Raw genomic sequence first — 19,899 nt, 5'->3', positions numbered from 1 at the left:
TTTCATAATCAAAACGAAATTACAAAATCTCCATCTGGAACCACAAGACCATCCAGTAGAGAGAGCGGCGCGCTCTGTATCCAACCTGCCAAACATTATTTAGATAGGAACCCGGTGCATGACATCTCCCTCGGGCAAGTATTTCCGAAGCATCATTGGAGTTGCCCCTGCTGCGATACATACACAAATGTCTGGCCCAATCATGCATACGGCCAGCTCCAATGATCTTCCAAGCACCCGCTTCAAACCTGCTACGTGCCATCACCATGGGGATGGCACGCGCTTGCCTCTTCCCTTGCCCTCAGAATCTAGAGCTGATAATTTCTTAGAGATCATACGTTGCTTGCCTAAGGAAGAGCCGACTTCGACTTGGCACCCAACTCCAGCTGCCTCTGGTTGTTCAGCCTTATACGGTTGTACACCGAGAACATCCAAGTAGTGTTGAAATCTGCGTGCCTGGCACATCATGCCCTCATTCTCAAACTCTTGAATCTTGGTCTGAGCATACTGAATCAGACCGTCCCTGACGTTGTTCCTCTGGCAGAACTCCATTATATGTTCGATCTGGATGGCTTCTCCAGACATATCCAGAGCAAGTTGTAGCAGGACAGTGGGATCATCGACGTGACCCATGTCCTCTGCAGTTGAATTCTCTCTGTACCTTTTGACAGCCTTCTTTCGCAGCTCCTCCACAGTGAGTGCCTTATAGGTGGAGGCGGGACTCATAGATGCCCTCAAACCCGCTAAGGCATGCTCTAGTGCAGCCTCCTCCTGTCCGATGAGGGCAGGCCACACTCGGCAATCTTCCGGTTGCCGGCGTCCCGGGCGGACTTGACCTTGGAGAAGTCCTGCAGCTGAGTCTTAAGGATATTGCAGTAAACCACCTGATCGAGGTTGGTGTCGGTGATGTTGCAGACCTCCTTCCGTAACTTCACACGCTGCACCTGCTGCCGCATAACAGCCTGCCCTTTCTTACCTTTGAGTGCCCGACAGAAGTTGATGAATTCCATGACAGTCATAGTACTCTGCTGAAGAAAAGACCGTGATCACAATTCACAAGCGCCCCAATTCAAGAGATAATAAATAATGTGGTAGTCAACAAACCGGTTGGTGGACCTGGCCAGCTTGATAATCTCCGGGATCAGCAGACCTACGTTGAGGATGCTTGCCGCGTTGAACCGCACCATCCAGATCCTCGTCCAGTGCAGCTTCGCAAGCTCGGCCTGCAGTGAATCCTCAAGTTCACGGACTGTAGTTGTAGGCATCCCCGGGATGGGGGCTGTGACAGTGGAGAGTTGTCATTGGAATAGATCGATATTGCTGAAGCGAACGCTCCAGCCGGTACTCAAAGAATCACAGAGTGACGAGCAATGAAGGGGTTCCTTCATTTCCCGGGGCATGATCTCCTTTATACATAGTTTTTTTTAAAAAAATAAATTAATTAAAGTTTCTGTTGTCCCGAGAAAATATTAGACTGAGACTAACTCGTACACTGTAATATGAAAATTTTTCAATTAAAATCTTGCACATCTTATTGGCCAGTTAGTCTCATCTTATATTTTCTCGCTCTGCATCTTGTTGATGATTAAAAATTTACACAATGTATTATATGTTGATAAGATCGCTCACCCAGGTGGTTTAGCTATCGTATTATATATAATCTATGTATTTGTAAATTTTTCGACGTGAACACTGGTATCCGGAAGCCCAATGGGTACTAACTAATCCGGTCAAGCGGCCCACTGAGGTGTAAAACTCTCTAAGCGTGCATTTTTTTTTTCCATCCACAATACTCGAACCCTAGACCTTGTTTAAATGGAGCAAACGTCGAACCGCTTGAACCAACTCACATTGATTCTGTATTTGTAAATTTGGAGGAGGAAAATAGGTAAACGAAATGAAGATTATCCATTACTATAATAAAGCAATATTACTATAATAAAGCAAGAGGCTCTCTGTGAGTGACTTTATAAGAATACCCTCCTAATAATTTCAAGAAAGTAAAAATACTATTGAATAAACTAATGTTCATCCAAAAAAATAAAAAGAAAAAACGAAGAAAACAGTTTTTGGAAAAATAATAGGCCCATGTCCTCTCCCATTCTTCCTCAACTGCTGTTAACGGCCAACCTACCCTCAAATCATTATCCACGCACTCTTCATTTCTTCTACGTCTGCTTTCAAAACAATCTATGTTCTTCCATCCTTTTGTTGCTTTTGCTCTCTTTGCCAAGTAGTGATGGTTTGTACTTGTTTCTCGATTCCTCTCTTCTTTCAAGTAATTCCATTTGATTCCTCAATTTTGCAGCGGACTTTGGAGAACGGGAATGAATAGAGCATTGGATTGAAGGGAAATTGAATCTTTTGCAAAGTGAACACACCTTCCACACCTATGTTGTTCCCCATTTAAGGAAGTACAGCATAGGATTGTTGTTTCTGCGCGTAGTGTGGATATGTCGCCACTAGTAAATAAGAAATAGAGAATATATATCACAACCGGGTTCTTGGAAGTTGGAAAATTAACAGTTCAACTTTGGGAAATGAAAGACAGGAAAGTAGTCTTCAGCTTGTTCAACTTAGATGTACTTGATAGCCTTGAAAATCTAAATCTAAGTACTTGATAGCCTTGAAAATCTATGACACTTTTATAAAACTAGTATTAAATATATATACGCGACAAAAATGCTGCATCGTTTTAAATGATATGACCAAACATTCTCCTAATTCAAAATTCTATTTACATCTATTAAATAATTTTAAATATTTTATAAATTACAATATGAGCGAAATTTTAAATTACAAAATTTTTTAGATTGATTATTGGGAGAATATAATGATACTTGTATGGAGGAGGATCAAATGACCAGTTGGGAAATAAATAGGCGCGACAGGGGCTAGCTAACAACCATCACCTCTTGGATGAGGCCGACCACCGCATCGGAGACTACTAATGACCTCATCAGGGTCGGTGGTGGTTGTTATGGGCCCCCAGTGCCTCTTATTCATTCCCGTATCTCTCTCTAACCCGAAGAGGAGGGGACATGTAAAAGAACCCGTAGGAGCCCCAACAATGACACTATGCCTCCAGCGGTATGGACCACTTTGAGGACTGGACACAGTTCCATGTAGGACAGTGCTGGTCCAGCTTCTAAAATGGTAGCTATTATTGACTTGATTTAGAAGTCGGTGCAAAATTTGTTTTTGTAGGATAAAGAACTTGAAATGGACGAGTGGGCTCTCCAAACCGATATCCTTTATGTATGCTGGTTCATCATAGAGACCAGGAATTAACTCACTAAAGTGGTAATGAATCAATTAAACTCGTTACAGTCCATATTCTTTCTAATCACATCGAAGTTCATACAATTTTCTCAATGACTTTTGGATGTTATATATATTCTAAGGGTGGTTTGCACATTTTCGCATCCATTCTACAAACAACGTTTGGAAGATCGTGGTTTCATACCAAAAGCAACAGCAGCCTGCAGTTTTAAGTTGTTGAAGACATTGGGAACTCTTGTGAGCCAATTTTGCATTGCCTCTCTGCGAAGGTTTTTATTATCGTAGGTAAGCATAATGGCTGCATACGGAAGCTGTTTGCCTCGGCTTCTGTTTCATATCGTTCGGTGTTGCATCCTTTTTGTGCGGGGAGTCAAGGTGAATATCTTGGTGTTTTTGGTAGGCCAAGAGTTTCCGGCTTTAATTTCTAACACAACTAGAGGATATATATCTGCTTTGCGAATTTATTTCGAAAATCAACTCACAATGTTTACTTTCTTAGCTTAAGTTGTTCCCATTCTTTTGCAAGCAGGGGGTAATGACACTGTGAAAGAGCCTCTCTCTTGTTCTCTCCTAGATGGCATTTTTCCGGAATCATCAAGGTACGCTTTAAAATCATACACGGGACCGATTTTAAGTCAATGTTTTGTGCATGTTTAGTGGGCATGAAACAAATTATTTTGTTCCAATCCTTTGATTCCCACCAAAACGTGGACTTACGGCATTGATTGTTGCGGAAATATTACCTCATGGTTTGGGGATTGCTTCGACAGCTTCTCCTGATTGTGGGTAAACGAAACTCTTCAGTCTCACTACAAGAAAAATCCTTATCGGAGACAAATAATTAGAGGCAATTATAATATTAGTCTCTTTAATTTTTATTTTGAGACAAATACAATATATGTCTCTTATGTGAATTTTATTTTCCTCTAAAACACCTAAAATTAATACTTTACTAAATTACAAATCTATACCACAATTATTAGCACTAAATAAGTATTCTGCCTCAAAAGAATAACTTTTAGAAAAATACTAGTTGAGGCATATAGAAAATTTGTCACTAAATATTTTTTAGAATGCAAAAGACTTAATTGCCTCTAAATCCAATTTTATTTACCCCTAATATATTCTTTTAGAGGTAAAATACAATTTTCTCTAAATCTAATTCTTATTTGCCTCAAACTTACGAAATTTTACCTACAGAGTAAGTAGATAAAATGTTGAAAGTTTGATGAATTATTTTTACCTAAAATAAATAATTTATTCAACATGAATTAAAGGATATTCAAATTACTCTCAACATAAATTGCAAATATATTTTATTTATTTATGAATGTGAATTGCATTATGCAGATTTCGAATTAAATAAAATAGTACATTAGAATTCTTTTTATGTATTTTGCTTCATCTATTGTTCTATTGTGTATAGATATGATTCATCACATAATTTTTTGGATAATTTAACAATTTTCAACTTACCACCAGAGAATTAACAATATATATATGCACAATGTTTGATTTAATATTTTATGCATATTAATTATTTTCTTAATTTTAAATAATTATATAAATAAAAATTCTGCATATTTATTGAGTCTTGACAGAAATATTAGATATAAATTAAATGCAATTCAATTCAAAGAAGTATTGGTGGCGAAATGGTAAAAGCGACTAAAAATACTATGCTAGAGGTCAAGGGTTCAAATTTGGCTCAACTTACAATATAAAAATATGAGAGAGATAATAGTCAAATATAATTACCATAATTTATTTTGAAAAAAATTTATAGAGGCAATTACAATTGTCTTAAACAATAAATTTGTTAACAAAATTTGTTGTTATATCTCCTTTTGGAGGTAACTTAATTAACACTAAAAATACGAATTAACGACTTTTATTAATTGTTACTAATTTGTCTTTAGAGATCTAAAACGACACAGGTAAATGAGGCAATTTACTCTTTTATTTCTAATATATTTAGAGACAAATAAATAGCAAACATCATTGCTTAAAAAAAGAGTTTTTCTTGTAGTGTGTTGTGCTATCAAAAACCTTTTGCCAAGACCACAGTATAGGAACATGAATGAAGGTTCTTGGGTTTCTTTCACCTTATACTATGTACATTAATTCTAGCATGATCTCATAAATCATGTTAAGGTTTGAAAATGATGATTAAGGCCCGTGATTAATTGGCTCTGATGTACCATGAATAGTCAAAACCTATGGAAAGTGCAACTTGAAAGAAGATTAACCTTGGGGTTAGTCTATGATACTATAAAATTATATGTATGGTATATATACAAGTATATTATTTGTATTTTTCAAGTAAATTACTTGACCTCGAGCGGTGTACTTGATTTTTACATAAGTTACTTGAATTGTAAGTAAATTATTTGAAGTTTTTCAAGTAAAAATACACATATGCACTAAATTTGTAGTGTGTTGTGCTATCAAAAACCTTTTGCCAAGACCACAGTATAGGAACATGAATGAAGGTTCTTGTGTTTCTTTCACCCTTTACTGTACATAGATGTAATACCTCGCATTCTTTACCGTGTATACGTACTCCTACGTTTGATTTTTTGTAGGTCACCACAGCCTTAGAGGTGTATAGCTCTCTAGAAAATATAGCGTCACCTGTACAGTTCTCTCATCATTACTGATTGCTCTCTTGATCCATAGTCCTATATTTTGAATTAGAAGGCGTACCTCATCCTACAAGCTGAATTGCGACCCCGTTTGCACATGATACTTTCGACCCTGTTTGCACATACAATATATATTCTAACATGATCATAAATAATGTAAAGTGATCATTTAAGCTACCTTTTTCAGAATATATGTACTTCCATTGATCATTCAAGCGATTTTTTTTTCTTTTTAAGAATATCTCTTATACTATGTACATTAATTCTAGCATGATCTCATAAATAATGTTAAGGTATGAAAATGATGATTAAGGCCCGTGATTAATTGGCTCAGATGTACCATGAATAGTCAAAACCTATGGAAAGTGCAACTTGAAAGAAGATTAACCTTGGGGTTAGTCTATGATACTATAAAATTATATGTATGGTATATACACAATTATATTATATGTATTTTTCAAGTAAATTACTTGACCTCAAGCAGTTTACTTGCTTTTTACATAAGTTATTTGAATTGTAAGTAAATTATTTGAAGTTTTTCAAGTAAATACATATATGCAATTTTAACATACACGTCTTATAAGTTTCCTTAAACTTGTCGAGAATTACTAATAATGAAGAACGAATTATCATATTGATAGAACATCATAAAATGACTGATTGACGGAGTACAGCATATTTAAATAATCTGCTTGCATATGTGTACAAGCATTTTCTTTTAAAGTAATTGTATCATAAACCTTCCCTTTGAATATAGCCTTTTGTCACTAATATCGTAACCCACATTATATTCTCTAAGCCCAATCCTATGATTGAGAAATAAGTGTTCGCCTTGACTTCAAGGCAAATTCTGTCACTTGTAATATACGAGCAAACAAGTTTTATTTCTCAGCCACAGTTTCCGTAATGGCAGAACAAAGTTCACAGCAAGGAACACCTCGGGTTGCTTCAAATTAAGAGACAAGAAATCTTCGGCTACTATGGATACACGACTATATGCTTTTGGGACCAGATGTGATGGCGCATGCAGTCCTCGACTCCATAGATAGCTTAGCTACTCCTAGTACCCCTCTCCCATTGAAGGTCCCCCATGGCATGTCCAAAAATTTGCGGCCGATACTTTTTCCTAGTGATGGGCTGACTTCAGGAACTTTCGAGTAGATGGGGTCGAAGCAGCTGGTCCTCGTACCAAGCCGTCGTACGCGTGTTGCGGGAAGAAGATGAAATCCTCCTCTACCTTCACCGCTCCTCCGGGCACCACGCTGAGGATCTCTTCAAAGAGAATAGGTGGCATGGGACTCCCCGCTGGGCTCTCCGCTAATGAAGCTGCATGGGGCACGCTGGGGTCGGCCCATATTGGCGGTAAGAAAACGGAACCATAATCCTGGCAAGCGATTCCCGAAAGAGAAACTACGATCACCATGACGTTGAAGATTATTCGACCGGCCATGGGTTTAGATAGTTTCTGTTGATTTTCTTGATGGGTGAGGCATACATTGCGTTGCGGGTATGTATATATACACAGAGAGATTAGGAAGGTAATGATTTCACTAAGAATGTATTAATTGCACTAATTGTTTCAATGAAAATGTATCAGCAGTAACTTCTCACATTAATTTATGAAAACGCATATAATATATATAGAAACTTATATAATATATATATATATAGAAACGTAAGTAATATATACATGATTTCATATATATATATATATATATATATCTTTAATATCTGAAATATCTTTATCTTATAACCGAAAAAGATAAAGATATGTTAGAAACTATCATAAGTAAAAATATTTTAAATTTACTAATTTATTAATGATTTAGCAATAAAAAAAACTAGAGCGTTATAAGGCCACATGTCTGGGATCACCTCGTCCTGTCTTTCATATATATATATATATATATATATATATATAGATTTAGGGGAGGGAAATGAAACAATATGTGAACCTTAGGGGCCAAATTGAAGTTGAGAAAAATAAAAAAAAGTCCCTCATTTAAAGAAGCTCCAAGATTATTCATCGCTTGTGAAAATGGAAGTCTCTCTCACACATACACGCATAGATGTAGCCGAATGAAAACTCATTATGAGTTCAGCATGCATTCTATATTTTGACAATGAGCAATATACGCCCTTAACATAATGAAGAGGCTAAAGATCACCTAAGCTTTTGTGCGGCCGTGGAGATCTAATTGACTTTAGGACGCTGATGGCCGGATTTGACTTCTTCATTTTTATTTATTTTTAGCTGTGAACTTCTTTATTAATTTTTTAATATTATTAACTACTAGTTGTGGAGTCTGTCATTACATAGGATAGTTTCACCAATTTGAAAAGAATTTATGATTACAAATTAAAAAGAAAAATTCATTTGAGAATCAAAAGTGAACAAAAAAAAAAAGAAAAGAAAAGAAAACATTCATATATAGTGATAGATAAATTTACTTTTTAAGAGCTTGCGGATTAAGGTAGCCATAACATTTGAGAGCCGAAGATTCCATTCAGAACCGAGCTGAATCACAATTTGAAAAAAAAAATCAAAATAACAAAAGAAAATTTTTCATAAAAATGAAAAAAAAATTCAAGGCACTACTTTTCCGACTGTATAAATTTAATCAACTCACATTGCGTTATGTACTTTTTGGGAGCTCGTGTCTACTTATAGATGTATTATTTGATAATTGTGTTAGGCGCCCTATTTATGACTATGATAAAGAATCCAGAAAAATTATAATAAATAAGAAAAGTAATCTAGAAATAAAAAATCAAGAAAATAAATAGTCTGATTTGTTGTTAGTTTTTTTTAAAGGATTAAAATTTTCGTTTAAAATCGATGCTTTCATGAAATATCTTTTAAGAGATAAAATAAAACCTGTTTCGTTAAAATAATTAATATAAAAAATAAAAAACTTAACAATCCGAGAAAATTCCATTAAAATACATCTAAATGTTCTGATGTCATTTGATCAGATTCATCTTGATCTTTTTTTTTTGGGTAGAAACAGACCCCCCTTAATCTTGCTTTTATATATCTACATATACATATATAGATATAAATATAGATAATCTCGAATAAATAAGGTTGGATTTAGTTTCAGTTATTTGTTACCTCTGTCATGTCACTGGCGTGGTATGACATCAGCACATTCTCCTATTTTCGTAATTTCATTCTAAAAAGAGGAAATAACAGCACGTTTCGACTTTTGAGAGTTACCTGAGATTTAATACTTTAGAATTTACTTAAAAATACCCAAGTTATATGTTCCAAATCTCTGTCATCTTGATTGTTTCTGCAAAAATGGACGGAGTCGCTAGGTAGCGTGGCTCAGTTAAAGGGAGTAACGGTGCCTACTTGGCTCAGTTAAAGGAAATCATGTTAGCCTCCCCGTCCATTTTCTACAGAGAAAATAACGGCGAGACAATTTTGAAATGTAATACAAACGTTGGTTGTTTTCACGTAATTTTTAAAGGACAAGATAAAATTGAGTCGCAACCTCTCAAAGGTCGAAATGTACGATATTATTTTCTCTACAAAAACGCTACAACAATTTTTCTTTTTGATAAGTAAACTAAAATAATTTTTGCGCAGTGTGATTTATAAAAAATTGGCGAAATATTTTGTTAAATTGTGATAACCAAGTTAACATTTGAAGACATACAAGGGATGTTCAGAGTTTATGTTGTGCATATATGATACACCTGCTCTGAGTCCATTAACCCTTATGTGGCATTATTATTCGGCATTTGAAAGGTCGCTACTCCATATGTTAGCGGGACGTAATAATATTAAGTAGGATCAAATTAATAAATTTCAAGCTATTCAAGCTAAATTACGAAATCTTAGAATGCAAAGTAGTATGATAGGCTTCGGTGGCTTGGGGTGATAGAAAACAATAAATTTTTAATTCAACATATCAGAGACTTATTTAATTTGATATTCTGGTCTTTTATAATTCGACAATATGCTCCATATAAATAAATCAACAGCTAAACGCTCTGTGACTAGATGTAGTGCGCATGCATGCATTCACCGAGTCCATAGCTTCTCCTGCTGGATGCACCTTCCGGAATATATCCAAATTAAATTTTGGCACCGAAACAATTCCTAGTGATGGACCGAGTTCAGGAACTTCCGGGTAGATGGGCTTGAAGGAGGTGTCACTGGTACCGTGCCGCTGCTCAGATAGGGCAGGTGCCCATCTTCTGGTCGGAGGAAGATGAAATCCTCCTCCACCTTCACAGCTCCTCCTGGCGCCACGCTGACGGTCTCGTCAAAGAGAATAGGCGGAAAATCCGGACTCCCTGCCGGGCTGTCCGCTGTTGTACTAATCCATGTGTCCGGGCCCCACCAAATCCACCCGGGTGCATTAACTCCCCAAGCACCTGAAAGAGAGACTATGATCGCCATGACACTGAAGATTATTCTACCGGCCATGGCTTTGGATAGTATGCGTAGATTTTGTTGATGGGTGATGGGCAATACATCGGCGTGCATGTATATTATGTATTTATACAAGGAGAGATGAGGAGAGGTGATGAATTGCATTAACAGCGTGTTGATTGCAGTCAATTATTTCCAATTGCAACGTATCATTATTAAATCCTCATTAATGAAAGTAGTGTCATGATCCTCATGAAGAAATTAAATCTTCCTCAGATTTTCGTAATGAAAATTGCATGTGTTTACCAGAAAAAGAAAAAGAAAAATCACATGTGTTGATCTTCCTACTTTCCAGCAACGCCTCGATAAGTTTCGATAGAGGGTATACCGAATATGACCACCTGTCTTAATCTCAGATATATGCACGGTTAAAGATAACATCTGAAAATACACAATTATTGTTTCTCTACTTAAGCTGGAGGATTCTTACTGGGGTAGGTTTGAGGCTGCTCTTAAAGAACAGGGTTCTGAAAGGGGAACAAGTTATAATCTACAGGAGCCAAAATGAAACAAGAGGGCAACATTAGGGGACCAATTGAAGTTAAACGTTTCAAGGGGCCCTTACTGTGGAAATATGAGGAGTCCTTCATTTACCAAATATTAGGAGTTTCATACAACTGTTTCTTCCCGCTCTCCATCGTCTTCTCTCTCTAAATCTTGAGATATCCTTGAGTAGGTCTTCAAAAGTTCATCGAATTCTTCGTAATCTTAAATAAAACTCGTTGCATAACCCAAAATTATTCACCCTTTAGCCTGAATTATCCGAATTTCTGCAACGGTTCGCCTTAAAACGGTGGCTGGATTTGAGAGATATTTGCAAGAATTGTAGCTTCTGGTTTATTGTTTAGTGGATTCTTCTATTTTGTTTCGTGGATGTTTCCCTCTTCCCCGGAGAGACTTACCAAACATATCCCGTACTTGATCTTACTTTTTCTATTAGCTCATGTCGTGTTATGGGCGTCTTGTTACAAGATTGCACTTGCCAGCGAGCTCAAATTTGGTTTTTCTGCTTCACTTAATTTGATCTAGTCCCATGCTCACCACAGTGCAGTGCAGCAAACAAATTAACAAGGCAGGAATGAGAAAAAAATTTGGAAGAGACTCGAAGAGACTCTTATATGGAAGTCTCTCCTTATACGAATGAGAGAATTTTGTGAGAGTATGCTAAATTAATACATATATATATATATAGATACAGATTTTGCCGAAGGAAATGAAACAATATGTGAACCTTAGCGGCCAAATTGATGTTGAGAAGATTCAAAGGACGATTTTGTGGGTGTATAAATCTAATCAACTCACAATGCCTCTAATACTTTTGGGAGCTCGTGTCTAGTTTGTAGACTTACTCTTTGAGAAATGTGTAAGATGTCCCCTTCATAGCTATATCATACAGAATCTTAAAAAAAATATAATATGATTTGTTTACGAAAAATAATAACAAATAAGAAAATATATAATCTAGAAAATATATAAAAATTGAGAAAAATATAGTCCGATTTGTTTTAAAACTTTTAAGAAAATTAAAAATTTTGTTTGAAATCGGATGCTATCATATAGTATCTTTTAAAAAATAAAATAGAATTCGTGAAAATAATTAATATAAGAAAATTAGAAAATTCGAGAAAATTTCATTTGGAAACGCCACAACAATTTTTTTTCAATAGGTAAACTAGTATAATTTTTGTGCACTTTGATTTATAAAAAATTGGCTAAATATTTTGTTAGATTGTGATAACCAAGTTAACATATGAAGACGTACAGGGGATGTTCAGAGTTTATGTTGTGCATATATGATACACCTGCTCTGAGTCCATCAACCCTTATGTGGCATTATTATTAGGCATTTGAAAGGTCGCTATTCCATACGGTAGTGGGACAGGATAATATTAAGTAGAATCAAATTAATAAATTTCAAGCTATTCAAGCTAAATTACGAAATCATACAATCTATATATAATATATAATGGCAAAACGAAAGATATTTTTTAATTAGTTTGCGCCAAGTATCATTCCAAAATTGATAAGGTATTGCCATGTATCAGATCCCTAGCTCCCTATCTTTCATCCACATTTGAATTATCCATGAGGGGTAACTTCATTAATTAAAAATATTTAATGTACCACAATATTCCAAATAAACAAGGCCATGATACGTAGAATCACATTTCAATAATTAATTTTAAAATTTTTTTATTCCTTTTAATCTCTTTCATTTACGGATCAACCTTTTATCTTCAAGAGGAAGAGTGTCATTCTCGTACTTGTAAATTCATCGCCAAATTTTCTTCTCCTAGAATCCTAGTCCATTAAATCAATTCCTCATATTTCATAGCCCCAATCAAGAAATTAAATAACGGGACAATTTTGAGCGATAATATTCTCAAAATTATATATAAAACAATATGATGTCAACAACCGTCTCTAATCGATTAATTTTGAAATCATAATAGAAATTAAGCAATGAGACTATTTTCGGCTATGATGATATCCTTAAAATTATATATACATCAATATGGTCTTAACGACACATTTCTAATCTATCAATTTTGAAATCATAATAGTAATTCAATAGTAGGACAATTTTTCACTATGATGATATTCTCATAATTATCTATATGGTGCTAAAAACAAATCTTTAATCTATTAATTTTGAAATCATAATATTTTAGGGTAAAGTACACCAAAAAACACAAATTTTCAGTTTTATCTCAGTTTTGATAGAATTTTTTTATTTTTGTCATAAAAATCATAGTTTTTCATCTGTGTGTTAAATATGGCAAGTCGTTAGTAACCCATTACATTTTCGTTAAATTTCTTACGTGGCAGGTAATGGAGTCATGTGGACCCAATTCTACCAGTGAAAAAGTTAAGGGTGATCGGTTCCGAGTACCCTTTTTTTCACGATACCTGGACGCTACCCTGTTGAATCGTGGAATCAGAACCTACCCGAAACCTGTATTATACCACAAGTTCCGGATTCTCTGTTGGAACCTACAAATTTTTGTTTTGTTAAATAAAATCGAAAATATCATACTCATGATCAGTAATCAAGCAAAATAGAATATTGACATTAATTTAGATTAATCCACAACAACAAAAAGATATGTAACTAAATGGGATTAATTGTGGCCAAAAAAGGGAGGGGGATGAATTTCATCGTATACCATAATGCTATTTACCTGATGGCTGATTTATCATTCTCCTCTTTGGGGCACTTGACTGGTAAAGATCCTTCATCGCTTGAACAAACGGTTTGCACATTCTTTAGAGCAGCAGTTGACACCATAAATCAAATCAACTATGGAAGATTGAAGCCAATGGAAATGAAAAGATCCTCCATTACACCAGATCCCAAACTACAAAAGTTCTCCCCCCCTTTCATTTCCCTCGGAGTGATTTGTCCTTGAATCTCTCTCTCTTTCTCTCTCTTAGAAGAAGAAAGTGTAGGAATCGCTCGTCTAACAGAGCAACAACGGAAGCAACGGAAAACATAAAATTCAAAATTTTCTATCGCGCGAAACCTAAAACCAGGATCATACTAGAAGAATAGAAGTAGAAAAGCATACCCGGGCGCGATCTTATTACGCAGAACTGATGTTGGCTCTCCAAACCAAGCACTCCATGTGTCGCGCCTCTATCGGTATCCACGCCAACAGCATCAATGGAACTCCGGGACTGGCGGTGCTAGCGGCCTATACCTGGAGGAGGGCCCCCACACAAGACAAAATTATTAGACTAATGGACCCGAATAGGGCCCTAGAGCAAGTTATAATCATATTGCAACTTGTCGTGATCGAATCGAGTAATTCATGAACCCGAACATCGATACTCTTAACCAAAGGCTTTGACCCCTATTTATAAGCTTAGGGGAGGACCTCATGGAAGTCATAAAATCAATGTGGGATAGCTAAGAGATTTTCTCCATGCGCCATGTGTCCGCCACGTGTCGACTTCTCATTGGTCCGCTTGTCATCATATGACCGTGCCACGTGTCGACACATTATTGGTCCACTTGTCATCTTATGACTGGACCAAGTGTCATCATCCGGTTCGATCCCCTATTCGATCTATTAAATCTAATTATTAGAATCCAATCAATTGGGTAGTTTAATCTCCTTAAACTTTCGATATTTCCGTCATGCGCTTAACCTCATCCAATCTCTATTAGTTGAAGTTGCCTTCATCATCCGTCGATTCGGTTGCTGCGTGTGACTCTATAGGTTTCCGATTACGTTGGCAGTAATATTGAAATCTCAATTTCGACATTACAAATAGTGAGCGGCATCTAGCAATGTATCATTGTTACCCAAGTAATCAGAAAGTCAACTGCTTGACGAACTTATGGACTATGTTATCGTGCAGCATGTCCCTTTGTTTTCTATATCCCGATCGAGTCCAAGGCATGATCGATGTCATCCTTATGTGGCTCAATCTCTTTTCTTGGTTCTGGATAAGTCTATCAGAGTAAATGAGCTCGACATCTCTACATCGACTCATTTGAGTATGCGCATAGACTTCCAGACTTCTCCTACTAAGGGGCCAAGTGAGATATCGCTCTCGTTACGAGGAGGAACAAATCCTATCTTGGTCACTCACATTCCTCTCCATGCTCTGTGGCATAACCAATAACTCTCTTTATAACCAGCCTGTTACGGCGGCGTTTGACAGCATCAAAGTATATGACATTATATGAAGAAATCCATGGTGACCTCAAGTCAAAGGACCTCTGCACCATAGTCACTATGAGAACTGTTAATGACAATCTTGTAATGACCCATGTAGCAGTCTCATGGTGGGTCAGTCCAGTACGCATTACTCCTAATGCATACATGTGATGTGACTTGATGTCTCTACATTCATGACCTGTGAGACTTGGTCATCAATCACCACCACACTGGCCTTACTACATTATCGTCGTCCTAGTTAACGATAATACTTCGACCAGGGACGTTTAGAAATAGCGTTCATCATTGATAGGATCTCACAATCAAGTCATACTTAATACCTATCGAACCTACTATCCAAGGACGTTATCATGTAAAATGAAAGCGCAACCACACGATAACAGAAATGCCTCACGGTAAATAAATGTCATAGTACAAAATTGATGACAGATTGCCTCTAGGGCACATCAATCCCAACAAAAAGCGAACCCATTCGACCCCATCGCAAGCCCTAGAAATGGCGAGGCCATCGAAGTGCCAGTCATCGTTTGACGGCTCCAACCCCTCCAACAAGGAGTAGGTCAACGAGGAGCAAGAGCAGGCCGCCGATGAGGAGGTCGATGAGGAGGAGATTAAGGTCGTCGCCCGCTCCGCCGAAGACGAGAACGATCCCGCTGCCGCTACCCTGCTGTGTAGCTTTCCTTTTTTTATTTTTAAGTAATTATCATTCGGTTCTAGATAAGGGTTCCGGTTCTGGGTACCTTGTAGGTAGGAATTGGAACCGATTTTTACCAATTCCTGATTTTAATACCCAGACCTTACCCTATTTTCAATACGAGCTACCCGGACCCTACCCTAACGAGTATGTTCCGACCGAATCCGAGTATACCTGGTACCCGCGCACACCCCTAGAAAAGTCATACATATACAAACTATCTATCATGAATATTGAAAACCAGACCTTAATTTCCTTGTTTTTATAAACTTGTTCCAAGTTTATCTTTCATAGCACTCTCTCTTCTATCTCTCTCTCCCTCCCCTCCCTCTCCCTTCAGACTTGCCCACCGCCTGAGAGTCTCCACTCTTTGAAGCCGTGATTGTCATTAGCAAACTTAAAAAAAATCAAGAAAATATTATATCGAAGCATGTGGGTTAGTTTGAAATTGCGAAATTTTGTTTGAGAGCAATAGATAAATCTCCTTGAGTTTTGTCAATTTCCTATTCTTGGGGGTTGTTCTCCGATACTGCAAGAGACTCCAAGAACTCCCACCAGCCATACTTTGGGGGTTGCTGCCATTGAAGAAGTTTGCTGAGATGAAGATGGTGCAAGGCCGGCATTTGAGTCACAACAATGAGGGTGGTCTTGACAAGTTATTATAGAGGATGAGGAGCTGGAGGTTCTTGAAGGTGGTCTGATGCAGAAGGATTCGTTCAAGAGATTGTTGTAGAGGTTAGGGAGCGGAGTGCAGAGATGTCGGAGAAGGAAGAGATCTGTGGTGGGACAAGGCAGAAGATGCTCAAGTCGGAGAGGTCGATCGAGGGCGGCCACAAGGCTGGTGCAGGGGTTGTAGTGTGTTATGATGAAGGAGGCTGAGGGGAGTGGGAGGAGAGCGAGAGAAAGAAGAGAGAGGGAACTGGGGAGAGATGAACGGGCAAATTTATAAAAATACATAAATATAAGGTATGATTTACAAAGTATATAGTTGTACACATGTTAATTTTTTATTGGAATAATGGGGTCCACATAACTTCATTGCCTGCCATGCAAGAAATTAAACGGCAAACGTAACGGATTACTAACGTCCTACAATATTTAACCCAAAAAATAAAAAGTTGTGGTTTTTTATAATAATTTGTGTCGAAATTGAGACAAAAGTGATAACTTGTGTTTTTAGGTATAATTTACCCAATTTGTTTTTTTACAAAATCAACTAATAATATTGATAGCTTTAAATATATGCACCTGTGTTTGTCTCCTAAAGGCAGTTATTGAAGTGTTGGCCTTAAAAAAAAAACACAATGAAGTTATTTTCCAAACTTTTACTTGCACAAACTTATTACTTATTACTTATTATCTAGAGATCTTTGGTCGACTAAGGAAAATATAGTTGAGTTACAAACTTATCTTTTATATAATTTATAATAGCAAAGCAAAACAACATGTTCAACGAGACTTCGCCAAGTGTCATTCTAAAATTGATAATGTATTGTCATGTGTCAAATCCCTAATTTCCCATCCTTCATCCCCTTTAAATTATCCATGAGAGTTTACTTCACTAATTCGAAATATTTAATACACCAAAATATCTCTAAAAAACAAGGCCATGGTACATAAAATCACGTTTCAGCAATTAATTCAAATTTTCTTATTCATTTTAATCTCTTTCATTTACCTATCGGCTTTTCGTATTTAATAGGAAGAGTGTCATTCCTAAGCTTTTAAATTTATCACCCAATTTCCTTATTCTCAAATCCTAGACCATCAATTCAATTCCTCAAATGTCATGGCCCAATTAATAAATTAAATAACGGGACAATTATCAGAGACGATATTCTCAAAATTATGTATATACAACAATATGGTGTTAGCAATTCATCTCTAATTGATTGGTTTGGAATCATAATAAAAATTAAATAACGAGACAATTTTCGGCTAGGATGATATTCTCATTATTATATATACAGAAATATGATCCTAAACAACACATATCTAATATATCAATTCGGTGTTAACAACACATCTCTAATATATCAATTTCGAAATGATAATATTGTTTTACAAAAACAATAAATAATATTGGTTGCTTTATAGTATATGCAACGAACTATATCCTTGTCTCTAAATCCAGCTGTTGAAGTTTTGGCCTAAAAGAACACAATGAAGTTTTTTGTCAAGTTTTTACTTGCACAATATAAATATATTAATTATTATTATTACTTAGAGATTTTTGGTCAAATAGAGATATATTTGAGCTATAAATTTATGCTTTATATTTAATGATAGTTTTATTATATTTATACTGTAGATTACGTATACATATTTTTATAGTAGGGCATATATTTATTAAAATTAATAGTTTAACATTGATTACCTACGTTGTCTAAGTAAATAATACTGGAATTGCAACTTTTTAAATTATGTTCATTGTGCACGTATAACTTTAATTAGTACGTAGTAAAACGACTAACCATAATGAAATAACATAGAAATTTTAAAATTTCCGTATAATATAATAACAAATAGTTTGAAGAAATTATATGTTTCATGAGAAGTAAATTACACATGAAATCATATTTTAAAAAATATAACAACGAAAAAATATGAAATAATAAACATCAGAACGTAATCATAAGTTTTTACTGATTAACCAACATTAATTTGATGAAAAAATAAAAGTAATGTAGAACTTAATAATAAAAGTATAAATGAAGCTTTCATAACAAAATGCATTAGTAAAAACATTAAGTCAACCAAAAAATGCATAGGATAAATTTATATTGTAATTATAACTAATTATCATATTTTTGATTAAATTAATTTTATTCAATTAGATTAATTTTATTCATTTAATTTAATTGTCTATTTGAGAATTATCAAAAACTTAATTCTACGATCGTAAATGGATTTATATTTTTAATGATCAGAGTATATAAAAAATATATTATTTTTTTCATGATAATAATCCCGTGCAACACGGGTTTCAAAACTAGTACAAAGTAGTACGATAGGCTTAGGTGGTTTTGGGTGATATAAAACAGTAAATTCTTATTTCACCATATCAGAGACTTATTTAATTTGATTTTCAGATCTTTTATAATTCAACAATATGCTCCATATAAATAAATCATTCCTAACTGAAAAAAGAACCGAGCTTGCGTATTAAGGTAGCCATAACATTTGATAGCCAAAGATTCCGTTTAGAACCAAGCTGAATCACAATTTGAAAAAAGAAATCAAAATAACAAAAGAAATTTTTCCATAAAAATGAAAGAAAAAATTCAAGGCATGACTTTCTGATTGTATAAATTTAACCAACTCACATTGCGTTATGTACTTCTTGGGGGCTCGTGTCTAGTTGTAGAAATATTTTTTGATAATTGCGTTAGATGTCCCATTTATTACTATGATAAAGAATCCAGAAAAATTATAATCGGATAGAACACAATAAATTATAATTTCACCATTTCAGACACTTATTTAATTTGATTTTCTAATTTTTTTTATAATTCAACAATATGCTCCATAAATTAATCAATAGCGCAATGCGGGGATCTTCAGCAGATTTAATAATAGCATAGAAATTTCTCCGCAACGAACACCTCGATCGGATTTCTTTAGCAGCTGTGAAGACCCGACTAAACACTCTGTGACTAGATGCCGTGCTCATGCATTCCACAGTGTCCAAAGCTAGTCCTAGTGATGGGCCGAGTTCAGGAACTTCCGGGTAGGTGGGCTTTGAGCAGGTTTCTGCGGTACAGAGCCGCCGCCGCTCAGAGAGGGCACGTGCCCATCTTCTGGTCGGAGAAGATGAAATCCTCCTCCACCGTCGCCGCTCCTGCTGGCACCATGCTGACAGTCTCTTCAAAGAGAATAGGCGGAAAATTCGGACTCCCTGCCGGGCTGTCCGCTGTTGTACTAATCCATGTGTCCGGGCCCCACCAAATCCACCAGGGTGCATTGACTCCCCAAGCACCTGAAAGAGAAACTATGATCGCCATGACACTGAAGATTATTCTACCGGCCATGGCTTTGGATAGTATGCGTAGATTTTGTTGATGGGTGATGGGCAATACATCGGCGTGCATGTATATTATGTATTTATACAAGGAGAGATGAGGAGAGATGATGAATTGCATT

General features: G+C 35.9%; 1 protein-coding gene across 2 annotated transcripts; it reads right to left on the bottom strand.

Annotated features, from left to right (window-relative positions):
- Positions 1 to 9,847: 9,847 nt before the first annotated feature.
- LOC116195284 lies at positions 9,848 to 14,186 on the bottom strand. Of its 2 annotated transcripts, XM_031524360.1 has the most exons (3): positions 13,944 to 14,186; positions 13,557 to 13,616; positions 9,848 to 10,316 (listed from the first exon to the last, which is right to left on the bottom strand). In XM_031524360.1, exons 2-3 carry the CDS (start codon positions 13,612 to 13,614, stop codon positions 10,039 to 10,041), a joined length of 336 nt encoding a protein of 111 aa, XP_031380220.1. In that variant the 5' UTR covers positions 13,615 to 13,616; positions 13,944 to 14,186; the 3' UTR covers positions 9,848 to 10,038. The 2 variants fall into 2 exon arrangements, with proteins under 2 accessions (XP_031380220.1, XP_031380219.1); XM_031524359.1 differs by having other exon boundaries at positions 13,557 to 14,186.
- Between the last annotated feature and the right edge of the window lie 5,713 nt (positions 14,187 to 19,899).

The sequence above is a fragment of the Punica granatum genome, chromosome 2 (genome assembly GCF_007655135.1).
Source record: "Punica granatum isolate Tunisia-2019 chromosome 2, ASM765513v2, whole genome shotgun sequence".
In the NCBI taxonomy this organism is placed as follows: domain Eukaryota; kingdom Viridiplantae; phylum Streptophyta; class Magnoliopsida; order Myrtales; family Lythraceae; genus Punica; species Punica granatum.
This window is presented reverse-complemented; position numbering and strand designations above follow the sequence as displayed.

Bases quoted from the DNA above. Each gene is read 5' to 3' on its own strand.
- LOC116195284 (XM_031524359.1), bottom strand. From the start codon at position 13,638: ATGTGCAAACCGTTTGTTCAAGCGATGAAGGATCTTTACCAGTCAAGT. The intron at 10,317-13,556 runs GTAAATAGCATT...TCTCTCTTTCAG, and splicing joins AATGATAAATCAGCCATCAG to GTGCTTGGGGAGTTAATGCA.